Here is a 19400-nt window from a genome sequence, read left to right as displayed (position 1 = left end):
CTTCTTTTATGATTATGTAACACGAGGTGTCTATCATATTTCACGATTATAGGATGTGATGGATTAAATTTTAATTTCCAGATAGATTTTCTGGCTCTTTCAAGCATGACAAATGAGAGGTCAATTGCACCTCCAATTAATGACACACGGAAGAGCTCTTTGTTTTTAAGGTATGGTGTCTCATTAGGGACTCTCCTTTGAATGAGTTCGCATTGGGCTTAAACACTTACCTTTAGCCTATTGTCTCTTGATTTAGCTGCCACTCCCATCACACAAATTGAAGATAATGATGTTTATTTACATAAAAATGAACAAGTAGGATCAACAACTAACATCAAAGAGCTATAGTTACTGAACATCTTCTGTAAATTTTCAATAAAATTGTAACAGATGAAAAATGGTAAAACGACACGAAGGGTTAATGTGAAAGACACACAAGGGTTAATATAGGCAAGCAAAGGGTTAAATTGGTTTAAATGGTCAGGATATGTACTTTATCAATATAATTTATAATATACTCATGTTTTAATCATGCAAGTAGTGCAAAATCACTTTCATTATAATAACCTATATTTTTGCCATTTTTCGATTTTGCTCAAAGACATGAAGGGGTTAATTCCCAAAACCTGTATTCCCATCAAACATCGCTTGATTATTAAAAACCTGGTTGTATAGTACTCTTAAATTTGTGCGAGTGGCATTCATTTATTGTTATTGGTTTGGGTACAGTGGGGTCATTTATACCCCCGACCCCTAGATTTTCACCTGACCCTTCTGAGCGTGATCTTTTGACCCCTAAAACTGTACTCAGTGACCCCAATGAAAATTTTCTGATACCAACTTTTAGCCCATCCTAATACCTTTATGGTGATACCTAAATTGTTACAATACAACAATTGCAACATGGTGAAATAGCCATTTACATTTCCCCTACCCCTAATTTTAGGGCTGAAATTTGCCATGTCAACAGATGATAAATTCAGCCTAATCGGCACTTCCGCAAGAGAGTTGCCCAAGCAGGCCACCCTAGACATGTGCACCATGGTCCATTCTACCAAAAAACACCAAAGACAAAAGTATGTTCTTCCATGACTACCTCAACCCTTTTTAAGCACATTTCTGCTCTCTGGCTCCCCTACTACTATGTAAATATGTATTGTATACCCAATGCAGACCCCAATTCTCCACCTGGTGGCAGCTGGTATTATAAATCGTCTTCTTCAGTAAATAAGGTTGAAACAACTTGATAAATTTGCATTGCAGTGATGTTAAAATTTGAGTCAGAATAATTCGAAATTTTCAAGATGTTTCTTCTCACCAATTTTAAGCACATGTTCAAACCAAAACAAACAACACTGAGCTTCACAGTAAAATGGAAGCATTTTTTTTCCCCCTCACATCATACATAAGCAGGAAGGATAGCTGATGAAGATGCGTGAAAAGTTGGCCTGGAAGTACAGAACACACACTTGCCTCAAAGCTGCGTAGCCTGGGTTTGAATCTTAGCCAAGCTATAAACTAATCCTGACCTTTCACAGGCAGAGTCAGTGTGTGCCATCTGCTGGCATTAGTTGGTGGATGTTGAAGATCTCACGGTGTTTTTTGCAAAGAGTAGGCGAGCTATTGACGGCACCCTGGCCAAATTACAAATTCCTGCCATACCCTTAGTCGAACGTCAGGTCTGCCCAGCCAGTTCAAGAGAGACTTGATCCAAGCTTCAGCCAGCCAACTCTGAAAGAACATGGGAATAATTGTGACCATTAAAAGAAGAAGTTGGCTGATGATGGGTGAGGTTGATTGACTTCCAACAGATGAAAGATGACCTCAGACAAATTATAGAGTGAATAGAAGAGCAGAATGTTTGTGCAGTACAACATGCCGTCTTTTGATTAAACCTGCCATTGAAGCGACAGGTAAAATCGCTGAGTGTATATGCATTTATATTGCAATTGTGAAAAGGGCTTAATGTTGTTTGTTGTGCTGTGTTTGCAGCTGCATTCTCGGAGAGCTATTCACAAGGAAGCCCATATTCCAAGCCAATCAGGAGCTCACACAGCTTGAGCTCATCAGGTGAGGAAATTTAGTTTTGAGGCCATGTCATATATTATTTGTCCTTTGGCGGCTGCGCAAAGGCACTCTGCCTGCTGGAAAAAGTGGTTACCAGCACAGGGTGTATGCCAGCCTCTGCTCTGATAGTTTTGAAACGTTGGTTGTTTGTTTGAAACAACCGAAGAGGACCTGGTTTCTCACTCTAGGTTTTGGCTTGTGATTCGTTGTCTGGATAGATCCAGATATACTTCTCGTACAAAATATGCAGGCTTCCTTGGCTAAGCTTTGAATTTTCCAAAAGGTGAAAGGATGTCATTGCTGAATTTGTTTTTTTGGAGAATGAAAAAAGCTTTATATCATGGCATTGGCAATATTGGGCTTGTGACTTTTCAGAGAGCTTTTGAAACCAAGTCTATCCTCCTGAATATATCAGTAGTCTTTGAGTTTAATTTTGATATTGCAATAAAAGAATTAAATATATGAATAAATAAATGCCAATTATAGTTGATTTTTTGCAATGAACTTGTCAACATTTTGTTCAATGTATATTATTGTTGCATCTCTACAATATTTTTATGGCCTATTGTTGTAGATGATTTTTCTGTGCTCATAAGGAATACTATTTTGACTTAATTTTTTTCACCCGATTACTAAGAGCATATTTTGTCTTGAGACTTTTTCTTCTGGATGGCATTAACTTACTGCTTTGCTGCCGTTGGTGGAGCAACATATTTTATTCGTCCCCTACCCAGAGGGTACTATAGATTTACTCTCAATCCGTCTGCCCATCCCACCTGTGGTTTTCTGCCCTTTTCCATACCATTTAACATATTTAACTGAAACTTGGTACATGGCTATATTATAAGTTACAGAACAATTTCAGTTTTTGGGTGTTTTGCCAATTTTTCATGAAGTAATGCCTTTTTTAACTTAGAAAATATTGTACATAATAGATGGGTCCGTTTTCAGCTGACCTGACTCCACACCACTGCTTTATGCCCATTGGCTGGACAGCTGGTTTGACTCCACCCCAAATGAAACAGCACAGATGGACAGGCCTTAGGCCTGGGTGTTTGTCAAATACTCCAGGTATATAACCACCAAAAACCACCGTTTAGAGGCCATTTTTCCCCGCAAAGCGGGGGTTGGCCTTTTTCGGGGACCGTGGTTGTTGTTGTTTTTTTGGTCCCCTTTTTGAAGCAATGTTTTACGGCCGGATGCCCTTCCTGCCGCCAACCCTGTTTGTCGCCTTTTTACGACACACAGGGAATTACCAGTGAACTGGTACTCAATGTATTATATATGTGCATAAGCCGTATGCACGTTGTTGCTTCATGTATGTACAACGTGGCCAAATATATTGGCACCCTTGCACATTTTTCAAATAATGCACCATTTCTTCCTGAAAATTGTTGAAATTAAAAATCTTTTGGTATCCACATATATGTATTTCTTTGGTTTGCAGTGGAACAAAACCAAAAAAGTTGAAAAATTTGCTAAATCTTAGCTTATTCCACCCAGAAATCCTAAAATGGCCCAGAGAATATTCTTGGCACCTTTTAGAAGTTGTTAGAAATAATTAGATTTGAAGCAGTTGTTTCTCCTTTACTTTGAAATTGAACTCACCAACGGTGAGTTTCAAGTGCCTGCAATATAAAATGTTCTCATTCAACCAGTTTGAATACAGAAAAGGATTCATTCTGCTGTTTTCTGTCACTCTGTGTACTGCAATGAGCATGGAGAAAATAAAGAAAACCAGAGAATTGCCTGAGGAGGTCAGACACAATATTGTGGCCAAGCATGGACAATCTCAAGGCTACATGTCCATCGCCAGAGACCTTGATGTTCCTGTTTCACCGTACGCAATGTTATCAGGAATTTTAAGGCCCATGGCACTGTAGCCACCCTTCCTGGAAGTGGCTGCAAGAGAAAACTTGATCGAAGATTGCAGCGAAGGATTGTTCGAATGGTGGAGAAAGAACTTCAATCAACTGCCAAACAGATTCAAGCTGACCTTCAGACACGAGGTACGACAGTTTCAACTCGCACCATCCGTCGCCAACTCAATGAAAGGGGGTTCTATGTTAGGAGACCCAGGAGGACCCCACTGCTGAGAAAGCCCGACTGGAGTTTGCCAAAACACACCTGATGAGACCAAATTAGAGCTTTGTGGTAAAGCACATCATCTCTATGTTTACAGAAATCAAAATGAAGCCTTCAAAGAAAACACCTTCCTTACAGTTAAACATGGAGGAGGTTGGGTGATGTTTTTGGGTTGCTGTGCTGCCTCTGGCACTGGTTGTCTTGAATGTGTGCATGGCATCATGAAATCAGGAGATTAACAAGGCATTTTGGAGCGCAATGTTCAACCCAGTGTCAGAAATCTGGGTCTCCGTCGAAGGTCATGGGTCTTGTAGCATGACAATGACTTCAAACACACTTCAAAAAGCACCCAGGAATGGTTCAAGACAAAACGCTGGACTGTTCTGAAGTGGCCAGCAATGAGTCCAGATCTAAATTCCATTGAACACCTGTGGGGAGATCTGAAAACAGCAGTTGGGAGAAGGCACCCTTCAAATTTGGGAGAACTGGAGCAGTTTGCACAAGAAGAGCGGGCCAAGCTGCCAGTTGAGATGTGTAAGAAGCTCATTAATGGCTACAGGAAACCCTTGGCTGCAGTTATTTTGTCCAAAGTCTGTGCTGCCAAATATTAAGTCTGGTGTGTCAATGATTTTGTCAATGACATTTCTTTTTATTTTCTGATTTAAAAGGATATATTAAGTTCTGAATCAAAAACATAGGTTCTGTAACATTGACAGTGAAATAAAAAATTGTGGAGACCAAATACTTTTGTCAATTTCAACTTATTTTTCGAGAAAATTGTGTTATTTGGAAAAAGTGCAAGGGTGCCAATATTTTTGGCCACGACTTTACATCGTGTTCTTTTTGTTATATTTGGCACCGAACATGGCATTATATACTGCCCAAATAAAGGGATGTGTTTACTGGTGCAAAATTTTCCAGACTTTTTCCCTTTACTCTCTAATGTGTTAAACTGAAACTTGGTTGGGGACATGTATTGTGAAGCAATTCTGCCTCTTGTACAGCTTGTCATGCACTGACAACTTTAATGTATTCATCTGATTGTATACTATGCTCTAGTTTTAAATAAGAAAAAAGTTATTGGATGACCTGAAATATCACACGACTGTCATAATGTATATTAGTATGTCATATAATCTTTCCAAAAATACACACACTGTCAAGGTTAGTAATGGAGTATTGTAAGTTTAAGGCCTTCGTGTAAAAAAAAGCAAACATCAAAGTAAAGCATCTCAAAAACTAACTTGCAAAAATATACTGCTGAGCTCTCAAATAAAGCTAGCAGTTTATTGTCCCCCGTTGCACAGCGTAGTGAAAGGGGGACTATGGCTTTCCCCTCCGTCCGTGTGTCCGTCCGTCTGTCCGTCCGTGCGTGCGTGTGTGTGCGTGTTTGCGTGCATGCGTGCGTAAGCGAAGGACCGCATTCAAATTTGGTGTGTGGGTGCAACCCACGTCAAAATCCAAGATGGCCGCCGCCATGTATGTCTGATGCCATGTATGTCTGAACCTTGTGAGATGAATATCTTGAAAAATAAGCGAAGTACCAACTTCTAATCTGGTGTGTGGGTGTATCTAGGCATAAGGAAGAACGATATTGAAAATTGGGTCGCCACGTCAAAATCCAAGATGGCCACCGCCATGTATGTCTGAACCTTGTGAGATGAATATCTTGAAATATAAGTGAAGTACCAACGTCTAATTTGGTGTGTGGGTGTATCTCGGCATAAGGAAGAACGCTATTGAAAATTGGGTCGCCACGTCAAAATACAAGATGTCCGCCACCATATATATGTCTGAACCTTGTGAGCGAAATATCGCAAAAAATAAGCGAAGTACCAACTTCTAATCTGGCGTGTGGGTGTATCTAGGCACAAGGAAGGACGCTGTTTAAAATTGGGTCGCCACGTCAAAATCCAAGATGGCCGCCGCCATGTATGTCTGAACCTTGTGAGATTAATATCTTGAAAAATAAGCGAAATACCAACTTCTAATCTGGTGTTTGGGTGTATCTCGGCATAAGGAAGAACGCTATTGAAAATTGGGTCGCCACGTCAAAATCCAAGATGGCCGCCACCATATATATGTCTGAACCTTGTGAGCAAAATATCTTGAAAAATTAGCGAAGTACCAACTTCTAATCTGGTGTCTGGGTGTATCTAGGCACAAGCAAGAAGGCTGTTTAAAATTTGGGTCGCCACGTCAAAATCCAAGATGGCCGCCGCCATGTATGCCTGAACCTTGTGAGATGAATATCTTGAAAAATAAGCGAAGTACCAACTTCTAATTTGGTGTGTGGGTGTATCTCGGCATAAGGAAGAACGCTATTGAAAATTGGGTCGCCACGTCAAAATCCAAGATGGCCGCCGCCATGTATGTCTGAACCTTGTGAGCGGAATATCTTGAAAAATAAGCGAAGTACCAACTTCTAATCTGGTGTGTGGGTGTATCTAGGCACAAGGAAGAAGGCTATTGAAAATTGGGTCGCCACGTCAAAATCCAAGATGGCCGCCTCCATGTATGTCTGAACCTTGTGAGCGAAATATCATGTCATAGCATGTTTTCTGCGTCTTCCACTTTGTCAACTCACATCACTTCACCGACGGGGGACCTAGGCGTAATGCTTGTTTACAACTATTTTATACAGTACCTCCAGGAGTTTCTATGCTCGTTAATATTTGTTTTAATGTCCAGACTCACAGAAGAGGACCGTTTTTTATTTACTTTCTTCTCGTATCTATGTGACAGGTGCCAACCAAACCTCTCTAAATTGACACCACTAAGATGTCAATGACTTGTCTATGAATTGTTTTTAATCTTTATCTTGCAGAGATCCAGTCTCAAAGAATAGCTGAATGACAAACGGGGTTGCATTTTTCACAATTCACAATTGACTTCACAATTTCAAACAACTTCACAACTACACAATTCACAAACAATTCACAAAAAACATGAATTGTTTTTAATCTTTATCTTGCAGAGATCCAGTCTCAAAGAATAGCTGAATGACAAACGGGGTGGCATTAATACAGCGACAGAGCAGTTCACATTGGCATACAAAGGAGGACTGATAGATAGACTGAGAGCTGGTCAAAGGTTAATCATAAACTCATGCCCAAAAGGTTTGATGCTCTTAATCGTGTTCCATTACCTTCACATCCAATAAAACCCATTTCTTGAGTTCCGCATTTGTGGCCTTAGGATGTGGCAGACCCTTAAAAAGATCCTTAAAACCATTTTTCAGAAATATTTGCACCCAAGGCTGATTATTATTTTATGACATCTACATTGGATACTCAATACAAAACACATGCGTAAGAAATGAAAATCATTGGCATTTGCATACAAAAAGGACCCTTATAAGGGTCCATGAAGGGTCTTGATCAGAAATTTGCACCCGAGAATTTTTTTGTTCCAAACTTCTCCATTCTAATGGTATGAAACAAAAGTGCAGCGTAATAAAATTTCTGATCCGGCACTTTCGGATAAGAAGGACCCTTAGATTTAAAGGGGTCAGAAATCACACTTGTCGCACACAACTACCTGCAGAAGTAAAAGATGTGGGGACACAGAGAAAGACTGTTCTTCAAGATTTTTTATTTGTGCTAAAAAATTTTTTATGGATATGAAGTCACTTTTTCTTAAAAAAAAAAGAAAAGTGTGCTGCTAATCTGAGGACAGACCAGTGCACTGCTAAAGCAAAGACAGACTGCAGGGCATGACTGAACCAAGGACAGGCGTGCCCTGCAAAGCCGATGACAGAAGTACCCCGACAAAAAACCCAAAAGAAACTCAATGAAGAAAAATCATTTTGAATATTGTCATTCAATTAATTCATGTCATTCAATGAATTATTGTGGCAGAGTGGCGACCCGTCCAGGATTTTGCCCAATACTGTAGGAAACTGCTTCGTCAGCCCAATGCATCTGAAGATGCAAAAGGAGTGGTCTTCTGGTCTTCTTCAATGAATTATCCAAACAAACCAGATCTCAATCTTCTATGGCCATATTGCTATCCATGTGATCGTCATCATCATTCATGAAAAACATGTGCGGAACATCATCCTCATCTTCTGAGTCCACGTTGTTATTTGTTGGTGATCTGTCTATGTTCGGGAAGTAGAAAACAACCTGCTTGGGGAGGTGATCAACGTAGAATCTTGCACTGAAGCCGACCCACATTGGGATATTCTCCATATCGAGTGCATGTGCGGCCATCCAGATTAGATCTCGGTTTCTCGCCCAACCGGAGAGGTTGGCCAGCAACCCTCTTCTGGTGAAACTGCCAAAATCAAGATCTCTGCTCACCTTCACTCTTTCATTCCCCTTTTTTTCCTGCCTCTGGAACAAACTCCCACACTCTTCAATCCCACTCCTCCCTCCAGGTCTTCAAAACAGCTGTTCACCACCATCTCTTATCTTCCCCCATCCAAAACCTTGATTTTTTTTTCTATCCCCATTAATCCACCTGAAACTATCCCCATTAACTTTATCCTGTGTACCCCACCCCAGCCCTCTCCCTTCCACAGATCTCCTGATGTCCCTGTTCACTACTGTTGTTGTGCTCCCCTCTCTCTCCCCCTCTTGTCTCCTACCTTATTATATGTTGTATGCGTTCGCTCTTACACGAGCCTCGACTTAGTATACAAAAACAAAAGACGTAGTAACTTTCTTGTTACCTTTTCAAGGTGAGCTTCAAGCGAGATGCGAAGCGTTTTGTCAATAGCTGACCAAAGTATTAGCTGCTTCTTGCCGACGGCTTTACTTCAAGGTCCTCACAAATTGCAAGGTATCGATCATAAATGGATTGGAGGTGCTCTGGTCTAGAACTACCAATTCTATATATTTCAATGTACTGGCATATTTCTTCAAAGCCGACGTTCAAATTCTCCTTGTCAGAAGATTCTTCAGGTATTGCAACAAGTTTCTTCGAAAGTCGTTCGGCTGCTTTGTTCTTCTCAAGGCGACAAATATGGTGTACTTTAGCTTCCTTTGTTATCAAATCTACCCCCGCGATTTTCACGAATACGTTGGCTAACTTAAATGTGTTTACAATCTCCCGGATTCTTAGTTCAGCTGGTTTTGTTTCAATTTTTCCGGAAAACTATTTGGTCCCATTGGGTCACTGCTTTGCGTACTTCTCACAAAATATGCATTCATTCGGAAAGATCCCCACATTTTATCGACTTGTAGACAGTGGTGGAAGGCTTGACAACGCAACTGTTTTTTAATTGAACTTGCTGCTGAAGGGTGGATTGAGTAGATTGCTGAACCGGATTAGCAGTGAAATTCTTGTAGGACTTACTATGGTAGCCTTTATATGCAGATGGGTACTCCGGTAAAGCTGCAATGATGGTGCGATATTTCAATGTATCGAAGTTTTGAACAATTTTCTCGATTCAGAAGTACTGAGAATTTTCAATGACTTGTCGTTTGTGAATGGTTTTTGATTTTTGATTTCGGATGCACACACATGAATGAAGAATTCTGTTGTTTTGAATAGGAAAGATATAATAGGGATAACATGAGATGCTGATTGCTCACCTTTTTAAAGAGTGGAAAGAAGAACTTTGATTGGACAGACTCGGTGTACAATGTTTCGTAGCCAAGGTCGAGGCTCGTGGCAGAGCAAGAACACAGAATGGATCAGGATGGAACAGCCGAAATAGATGAAGAAAACACCAACAGCAGGGCTGAGGGACAAAATAGATGGACACTTGGACAAATAAGAAATGTGGGTAAGAATGAGGGGGTGGACAATGTGGATACAGAAGCAAATTCTGATTAAGGAAAAACAAGATTTATATTGCTACCTGAGTGACTGCTGCCTGCCATCACTTGAGAGACAAATCACCTCGGGGCAGGGTGGGTGAGACTAGAATTGAAATGAGGTGACAGAAAGCAGCTCAGGCATCAACTTGTTTGCTGTGGGAGGAGAGCAGACATTGCATCTCAGCTTCCTGTTGGGTAATCCAAATAGCCTCAGTGCCTTGGATTCTACTGCTTTCAGGGATTCAAGGTGAGATCTGGCAGCACCCGCTTTCAGAAGACATCATATTGTGGATGGAAGTTATTACTTTGTCCACTGCTAGGAGCTGAGAGTTATTAAAGAATGACTTGGCAACATGGAGGATTCAAATTTACCTACTCAGCTTGGATATGTGATTGGTCTTGGAAAGGTCATGGCAGATTGTTTGTCCAAGGAGCTTCAAAGATTGTACCTATGCCAGAGGTTCAATGATTGCAGAAGTAAAATACATGGTTCACCATGTGGTATTTATTTTGAGACAGAGTGAGTGTGTAAGTGTATTTGCTTGAAATCATTGAATGACATTGCAGGTGAGTACCCAGTTTTCTAGTTTCTCCAAATTGGCTGATAAGGATGCTTTCCACCTGTCATTGGTGGGGTTTTCTGGTGAATTGACACTATAATACTCTCCTCCAGTCTGTCCGTTCATGGGTGGGTCTTCCCCCATTCTGGTAGGGGCTTCAACATCAAATCTCCACCATTTTGTTTGCTCCACATACCTCTGAGGCCTCTTTTGTTCGGCTCACACTTTGACTCTTGCAGTTTTAACCAAACTCTAATTCGATATCTGATTTCATTTTTCAGTTGCTGGGATGGTTTTCGACTCAGTTGCAAAAAAACGGGAAGAAAATTGGATGAAACTTAGCATTTTTAGAACAAAATGCATTTTAAATGAAATGAAGGGAACCACCTTTAGATGCCATTTTTCCCCGCAGAGCAGGGGTTAGCCTTTTTTGGGCACCGTGGTCCCCTTTGTGAAGCAATGTTTTACGGCCGGTTGCCCTTCCTGCCGCTAACCCTGTTCGTCGCCTCTTGCGACACACAGGGAATTACCAGTGAGCTGGTACTCAATTTATCGACTTCAGAAGGATGACAGGCTGAGTCAACCCCCCTGGCGTTAATTCAGCAATCGACCGGGATTCAAACCCAGGATCCTAGGATCCCAAGCTGGCACCCTAAACGCTAAGCCAACACCATGCTATTAAATGAAATGAAGGCCTGTAATACAAAGTCTATTCAGACTCCCTCACGGCTTTATCTCGACTCTAATTCACCATCTCATTAAATTTTTCGTAGTCGCTAGCATGGTTTAAGTCTCAGTTTCAGCGGAAGTTGGGGAAACTGGGAAATGTATTCCAATAGCCATTTTGAATGTCCAGTCAGACGTGATGTGGGGACGGTGAAAGGAGGGGGGAAGGGGTGGAGAGGAGGGAGGGTAGGGTTTCCTTCTTGGGAATTTGTTATTTATATTATTACTTCGTAAAAGTACAGTGACTAACAATTGAAGTTAGGGATCGAACCGTAATCTAATTATATTTTTTCATGTTCCCGAGGTATGTATAAAGTTTAATTAAGGCTAGTTAACTCTTTTCCAACTATGTAATTAAGCAATACTTCGAAAAACTTTGTACGTGATAAATTGTATGTGTGGACTAACTATGGAAAACAATATTTATTAACAACGTTTGATTTTCTTCAATTTTTAATTTGTAAAGTGAAGTGTATTCGATTCTTTCAAGTTTAAAAATGAACAACAGAAGTACGTCAGTAAAGGCGGGTTTTCCCCACTCCCTACCCTCATCACGTCAAGTCAATCAAGTCAAGGTAGAAGTGTCACTCTTCGTCCTACCCTCCCTTCTCTTCCCCTGTGTGTGATTCTTTTCCCCTCCCCCTATGTGCGATCCTCTACCCCTCTCCACTGTGTGCGATGCTCTCGCCCTCCCCCTATGTGCGATGCTCTCCACTGTGTGCAATGCTCTCCGCTTCTCCCCTGTGTGCGATGCTCTCCGCTTCTCCCCTGTGTGCGATGCTCTCCGCTTCTCCCCTGTGTGTGATGCTCTCCGCTTCTCCCCTGTGTGTGATGCTCTCCGCTTCTCCCCTGTGTGTGATGCTTTCCCCTGTGTGTGATGCTTTCCCCTGTGTGTGATGCTTTCCCCTGTGCAGTGTGTTCAGCGGACGGGTTGGAGAGGAGTGAGAGGGGAAGGAGAGGAGAGTGAGGGGGGAAATGAGTGAGGAGGAAGAGCACTGTGGGGGGAGAGGGGTAGAGAGGAATGTGGAGCGGTTGGAGAAGTGAGGAGGGGTTGGAGAAGTGAGGAGGGGTTGGAGAAGTGAGGAGGGGTTGGAGAAGAGTGAGGAGGGGTTGGAGAAGAGTGAGGAGGGGTTGGAGAAGAGTGAGGAGGGGTTGGGGGAAGAGTGAAGATGGGTTGGAGAGGCGTGAGGAGGGGTTGGAGAGGCGTGAGGAGGGGTTGGAGAGGCATGAGGAGGGGTCGGAGAGGCGTGAGGAGGGGTCGGAGAGGAGTGAGTCGGAGAGGGGTGAAGAGGGGTCGGAGAGGAGTGAGGAGGGGTCGGAGAGGAGTGAGGAGGGGTCGGGGAGGAGTGAGGAGGGGCTGGAGAGGAGTGAGGAGGGCCGGAGAGGAGTGAAGAGGGGTCGGAGAGGAGTGAGGAGAGGTCGGAGAGGAGTGAGGAGGGGCCGGAGAGGAGTGGAGAGGGGTGAGGAGGGGCCGGAGAGGAGTGAGGAGGGGCCGGAGAGGAGTGCGGAGGGGCCGGAGAGGAGTGCGGAGGGGCCGGAGAGGAGTGCGGAGGGGCCGGAGAGGGGAGAGGAGTGCGGAGGGGCCGGAGAGGAGTGCGGAGGGGCCGGAGAGGAGTTCCAGAGAGGAGTGAGGAGGGGCCGGAGAGGAGTGAGGAGGGGGCGGAGAGGAGTGAGGAGGAGCCAGAGAGGAGTGAGGGGGGATTGGAGAGAGGAGTGAGGGGGGGAAGGAGAGAGGAGTGAGGATGTGAAGGAGAGAGGAGTGAGGAGGGGAAGGAGAGAGGAGGGGAAGGAGAGAGGAGTGAGGAGGGGAAGGAGTGGGGATGGGAAAGAGAGAGAAGTTAGGGGGAAGGGAGAGGATTTGAATGAGGGGTGGAGAAGAGTGAGTGGTCAAATATTACATGAGTTAATATTACATACACGATAAAGTCAAATATTAATAAATAAATTGTGTAGATTACCTCATTTCTGGATCTGAAGAACTGGCCGTACCCAATTTGGAAAACTGAATAACTGAAACTGAAAACTGAAATAAAACATCTAACTCAAGATGTCCATATTTCTTACACGTCTATGCCCATGGGTTTCCCACTGGTGTCCCACTACTAGTGGAATAATCTGCAATGCAGTATACAGGATTTTCCATGGAGGCTGAGATGTCTTTGATTTAAATCAGGAACAAGATAAGACCAATGGCACTGCCTTTCAAGGAGGGACACCAGACTCAAAATAAAGGCAGGAAATAGAACACCGAAGCTGTTCATGGCTTAAAAACATGAAGAATGTCCACCAGACATTTAAGGAAAGTAACCTGGATGCTCTTGGCAGAAGGTTTAACAATCGTCACCAGGTGCTAAAGGGTGACCAGTGCTTATGTCCAGTGTAACTACTCTGATCTCTTACTTTGAAGTGTCAGAGTGTCCATTCTTTGCTTAGTTAGTAAAAAGGGGCATACCTTCGGTGGATGGATCGTGGCTCGGACAGAACCCAGACTGGTGATCAGATATTAGAGTTGAAGAAGATATGCCTTGTGGTCAGGGGAAGCGTTGATCATTTGGGGGACCCATGCAAAACGCAATAATGGCCCAGTGGGGCCCCTGTGAGCACTGTTAATCTCTCATCACACTAAAATACGCAATTTGGTGTCCGTTGACAGTCTGTCTGTCTGACGTCAGATGTGTTCTGTTGTTGCTTGTGCAATCTCAACCAACTATACTTGCCATGGGGACTCCGAGTCAATCGCAAAGGTTGTAGCGACTTCATTTCACCCCTTACCAGGACTTCTGAAGGTGGGATGATGCAAATTACTGTATCTTCGTAAATGTGTACCATGTAGCACCGCTCCCGGTGGTGGTAGGGTGGGTGGTGGGTGGTGGTGGCAGAGGGCATAGCGAGTGATGCTTCAGAACTCTCATTTGTATCACAAGTAAGATGGCTCTGTATTATTTTTGTTGTAAGAAATCAAGATATACAACATTGTCCCAATAGTAGGTTTAATTCAGTTTCGATCTCTGGCAACACCTGTAAGAAATCATCAAGCATTGTATCAGTATTTCATAATCATGGGAGTAGCAATCAATTAGCAATTAGTGCAAGCAAGCCTGGATCATCTAGATATACGCACCATTCGAGTATACACTATCACACAGAATAAATGCCACAGGAATGTCTCGGAGCGATGTTCGTCCGAGTTCTTATAGAAGCCTCTCAGTGGTTGGAGACGGCATAACACCTGGGTTCAACTTAGACACAATTTCATTACAATTTTCACACTCATTTAGCCTTTGTTGCTTTAGACTTCACTTGAATGCAAACAATCCGGAGGAATTCCCATGTTTCTATTGCCCTTTTTCCCCCTTGGGAAGGTGTATAATATGTAGCAGCTTGAGTGTCGTTCCACCTTATCTTTGCATTTTTCCAAGGCACTTAAAATGACAAAAGTAATAACAACAATAATGATAATAGCATATTCATATTAACATTGCAGTATTGCAAAATAATAATATTACCAATAATAATATTATCAACAATTGGCAGTAATAACAGAATAGCGTGATCCCCTCAGACTGCTCCTGCAGATATATTTTAAATTATTTTATGCGATTAGAATAACGGTAACCTCCTAATCTCACCCGACACCACCAGCCATAAACACATTCTCACACAAATAGCTGATTATTATGCGATGTCCCATTACCAATCGCTTGCCAAGCCTTGCTTCTCAACCGTTTCTATGGAGTGCTAGCTTGAGTGCTTGAGCCATTTGGCAAGCGCTCTGCAAGCTGCTTGGTAATGGAACACACCCCAGCACATGTGCTCGACCGAGGGCCCTTTTCTGGTTCTGGTGTTCCGCTTGTGTGACAAAAAAGTTAATATCGGTAGTCCTGTCACCTGTCCTCGTGTCTCGTTAAACCTCAGGGGAAAACGTGTTTTTAATTGATTCATTATGTGACAGTGCTTTCTCTCCCAGAGATGGAGCATTCGCCTTGCTCTGTGTTTATCACCACTCACAAGTTGATATGTTTTGACGGCAAAGTGAAGCCCACCCTCGGGGAGCCTGTCTCGAAAGATGGTGAACCACAATCGTTAATGTGGGGCCCCGTGCAATTACATGGGATGCACACCCCTAACGCTGCCTCTGCTTGTAGTCTGCTGAAATAAATTCCGTTACTTCGCTAATTATTGGAATAAGGCTAACTTCCATGCCTGTAGTTCAGAGGGTTTGTCTGGGCAATCTTCTTATGGGTAGAAATGATGTAAGCTCCCTTCAATGTTGAGGAGAGGTGAACCCCCCACTCCACATGCCTCCAAGTCGGATCTGTAGAGGACTTGTGAAAGAGGAATTGCCAGTTCAGGAGGTGGACAAGTTTTGAAGAAGAGTGCACTGATATCATTGGGACCAGTTGCTGATAAGTCAAACTTGTGCAGAACCTTCTCCACCATTGCAGTTGAGAAGCTCACTTGCTCCCGGGAGTTTCCTGCAAGGGATAAGTGCAGCAAGAAGGGAGGGGTTGGGAATCTGAGCCTTTTCAGCAAAGGCACGAATCTAGCATTCCTCCTTACCAAGAGCGGTGTCCATCATGACCTCCTTTGATGAGCTTAGTGACTCGGGAAGAGCATGCTACTGAGGCTATTCGAAGCAGTTTCTACCAGAACTTGGAAGTTGGAGATCGGACCGAAAGGTCTGTTCTCGGTGGAGTCTGGTGTATTCTTGCTCTTGTAAGTACGGATGCACACCTGTTGCGGGTTTCGTGAAGTGTGCAGGTTTCCACCCATATGTCCTTCCTTAAAATCACTTCACCACAAGTTTCTGTATATCTATATAAATAAGTCTAGATACACTTTTCTTTTTTTCTGGAGATATTACATGAAGGCATATCAAACCAAGCAAAAAGGTGAAGGTTCATGGTTATGAGGGTTCGTTTCCTGTTTTATCTCTGGAATGGCCTTCATTGGAGACTATACATATTTCTTATTTGCAGTGTATCTCATCAAGATCAGTACATATGAAAGATAAGTACCAGGCCTTGATCAAAATTAAATTCTATTTTTTTACTGCCTCTAGTTGTAGAGCTTGGTTTTATGTCAGCATAAAAAATAATTTCGCTCGAGTGCATGGGACAGATCCTACATGTTTTTTTTTTTGTTTTTTTTGTATACAAGATCGAGGCTCGTGAAAGAGCTAACATTAATCACACAGAAAGACAAACCGACACATAAAACATATAACATGGGGAGTGGTAGGCAAGATGGGGCGAGAGTGGGAGGAACACAAACACAACATCTGAGAGCAGGGACATTAAGAGATCTGTGGGAGGGAGAGGGCTTTGGGGGGGGAGGCATGGGAAGGGGGGTGGGAGAGGTATAAAACATATGGACACTGCCAGGACTTCCAGGAAAGAAGTTGGAATTTCAAACAAGGTGGATCTGGGGTGAATTAGTGGGGGTAGAAAAGATCAAGGTTTTGGATGAGGGAAGATAAGAGATGGTGGTGAACAGCTGTTTTAAAGACCTGGAGGGAGGAGTGGGATTGAAGGGCGTGTGGGAGTTTGTTCCAGAGGCGGGAGAAAAGAGGAATGAAAGAGTGAAGGTGAGCAGAGAGCCGAGATTTCGGCAGTTTAACCATCAGAGGGTTGCTGGCAGATCTTGTGTGACCTGTAGGCATATTTGGGGGACAGAGCACAGAGAGAGCTGGAGGAGCAAGGCCGGAGAGGAGTCGGTAGAAGACAGAAAGACCACCTACCTGCCTGCGGTGAGTAAGTGAAAGGCCCTCGGAGTTAGCTTCATCGCGGGAGATTCCAATGATTCTGAAAGCTTTAGTTTCGACAGCTTGAAGACGAGCTAGGTGTGAGGCAGGAGCACCAGCCCAGAGGGGGGAACAGTATTCCATTGAGCTGCGGATGAAAGCCTTGTATGTGGTGAGGAGCTCAGGTGTGCCAAGGAAGGACTTCGCACGACGGAGGATGCCCAGTCGGCGACTGGCTTTGGAGGACAGCTTGGAAATGTGGTTTTCCCAAGAAAGGTCATGGCAGATAGTGAGACCCAAAAGCTTGAGCGACAGAACTTCTTGGAGAGGATTGTTGAGAAATCTTCATGAAACATGACATGTAATTGTAATTAAAACATGGAACATGTAATTAAATGTAAGAGGCAAAATGTAAGAAACATGTAATTAAATGTAAGAATGAGGCAAATCGTGGCGTCACAAATTTACAAATGTTCATTTTTGTTTTGGCTGTGTGTGCACCTGCAGTCGACTGTGTGGTAGTCCATGTCCTGCTGTGTGGCCCGACGTGATCCGCCTCCCATACTTCCATACCATGAAGCCGAAGAAGCAGTACCGTCGTCGCCTCCGAGAGGAATTTGTGTTGTATGACTTGCTGCACAAAATGTCACAAAGCACCTTTTCTTGATCGAGCAATTCAAGCAAATCCACCTTATAATCTCTCCCGCCCTCTCTCTCTCTCTCTCTCTCTCTCTCTCTCTCCCCCCCTCCCAATCCCACAGCCTTCCTGGTGCTGCCCTTGATCTCTTTGACCACATGCTTGCCTTGGACCCAAATAAACGCTGCACTGCGAGCCAGGCTCTGCACAGCAGTTTTTTACTCGACGTCGATCCATTTAAAATTCCTCCACCAGAGTGAGTGATTGTCACTGTGGTATTAAAACTTATAATGGCTATAAAATGGTTTCATAATAATTTTTAAGCCTCTGCCAACGAAGCCACCGAAGGCATTATGTTTTCGGTTTGCCTGTCCTGCTGTCCATCCGTGATCGACTTTTGTTGCCACGATAACTTGAGAACGGTTGAAAGGATCTAAGTTAAAGATGGTGCAGGTATGTATAATGAGGTAAAGATTAACCGATTAGATTTTGGTGTCATGAAGTCAAAGGTCAGAGGTCATGTTAGGTAAAAATCTTGTTACCGCTATAACTTGTGAACCAGTGATGGGATTTGACCAAAGTTGGTACATGTATTATGATGCAAAGATGAACTGATTTGATTTTGGGGTCAAAAGGTCAAAGGTCAGAGTCTGTAAAAGATCTATAACTTGAGCATGGCTGAAGGGATCTAAGCCAAACTTGGAACAGTTATGTTTAATGATGTAAAGATGAACTGATTAGATTTGGGATCAAGAGGTCAAAGGTCAGAGTCTGTAATAGGTCTATAACGAGCATGGCTGAAGGGATCTAAGCCAAACTTGGTACAGTTATGTATAATGATGTAAAGATGAACTGATTAGATTTGGGGTTAAGAGGTCAAAGGTCAGAGTCTGTAATAGGTCTATAACTTGAGCATGGCTGAAGGGATCTAAGCCAAACTTGGTACAGTTATGTATAATGATGTAAAGATTAACTGATTATATTTGGGATCAAGAGGTCAAAGGTCAGAGTCTGTAATAGGTCTATAACTTGAGCATGGCTGAAGGGATCTAAGCCAAACTTGGTACAGTTATGTATAATGATGTAAAGATTAACTGATTATATTTGGGGTTAAGAGGTCAAATGTCAGCCGTAAAAATTCTGTTACCGAGCTAACTTGTGAACCAGTTATGGGATTTCCACCAAACTTGTGACCTGAGATGGTGGTGAACTGCTGTCTTGAAGATCCAGAGGGAAGCATGAGATTGAAGAGATTGTAGAAGGTGGTTCCACAGGTGGGGAAAAAAGAGGAATAAAGTGTCGAGGTGAGCAGTGGTTCTGGATTTAGGCAGTTTCAAAGGAGGGTGTTGCTGGTGGAAGACATGCGTCCTGCAGATACCTGGGAAGGGACAAAACACGGAGAGGGCAGGGGTGCAAGACCAGCAATGAGGCGGAAGAAGACAGGGAGACCACTGACCTGTTGGCGATGGTGAAGTGATAGGCCAATGATCTTGAAAGCCTTGGCTTCCACGGCATCAAGCTGAGCAAGATGTGTGAGGCAGGGGAGTCGGGCCTGAGGGGTGTACCCAACAGTACTTGTACAAGAACACAGTTTTTGAAATGTGAGCATCCCAAATTTGCTAACAATTTTCTGGTTTTAATCTCATTCCATCACAAGCCCATTATGGGATTAAAATGGCTAAAGACCTTAAGTGGCCTGTCTTTCTATTTTGCAATTATATTTCAAGGCATTATGGGTGAATGAAGCAAACGCAAAGATTGATGTACCTGTAATGGATTGAGAGATTGATGTGGGTTACTTCCACTGCTTCCTC

General features: G+C 43.1%; 1 protein-coding gene across 3 annotated transcripts in view; it reads left to right on the top strand.

The window, feature by feature from the left end:
• Positions 1-19400, top strand: part of LOC137433817 (uncharacterized) — a 214313-nt gene that overhangs the window by 160191 nt on the left and 34722 nt on the right. For all 3 annotated transcript variants that reach the window (XM_068126204.2, XM_068126212.2, XM_068126196.2), the window contains exons 9-11: positions 1993-2070; positions 17457-17573; positions 17711-17842. In XM_068126204.2, coding sequence (XP_067982305.2) covers positions 1993-2070; positions 17457-17573; positions 17711-17842 — 327 coding nt within the window. The remainder of the gene's footprint in view (positions 1-1992; positions 2071-17456; positions 17574-17710; positions 17843-19400) is intronic.

This window comes from Myxine glutinosa, chromosome 1, assembly GCF_964187855.1.
Source record: "Myxine glutinosa chromosome 1, kmMyxGlut1.1, whole genome shotgun sequence".
NCBI classification, from domain to species: Eukaryota; Metazoa; Chordata; class Myxini; order Myxiniformes; family Myxinidae; genus Myxine; species Myxine glutinosa.
This window is presented reverse-complemented; position numbering and strand designations above follow the sequence as displayed.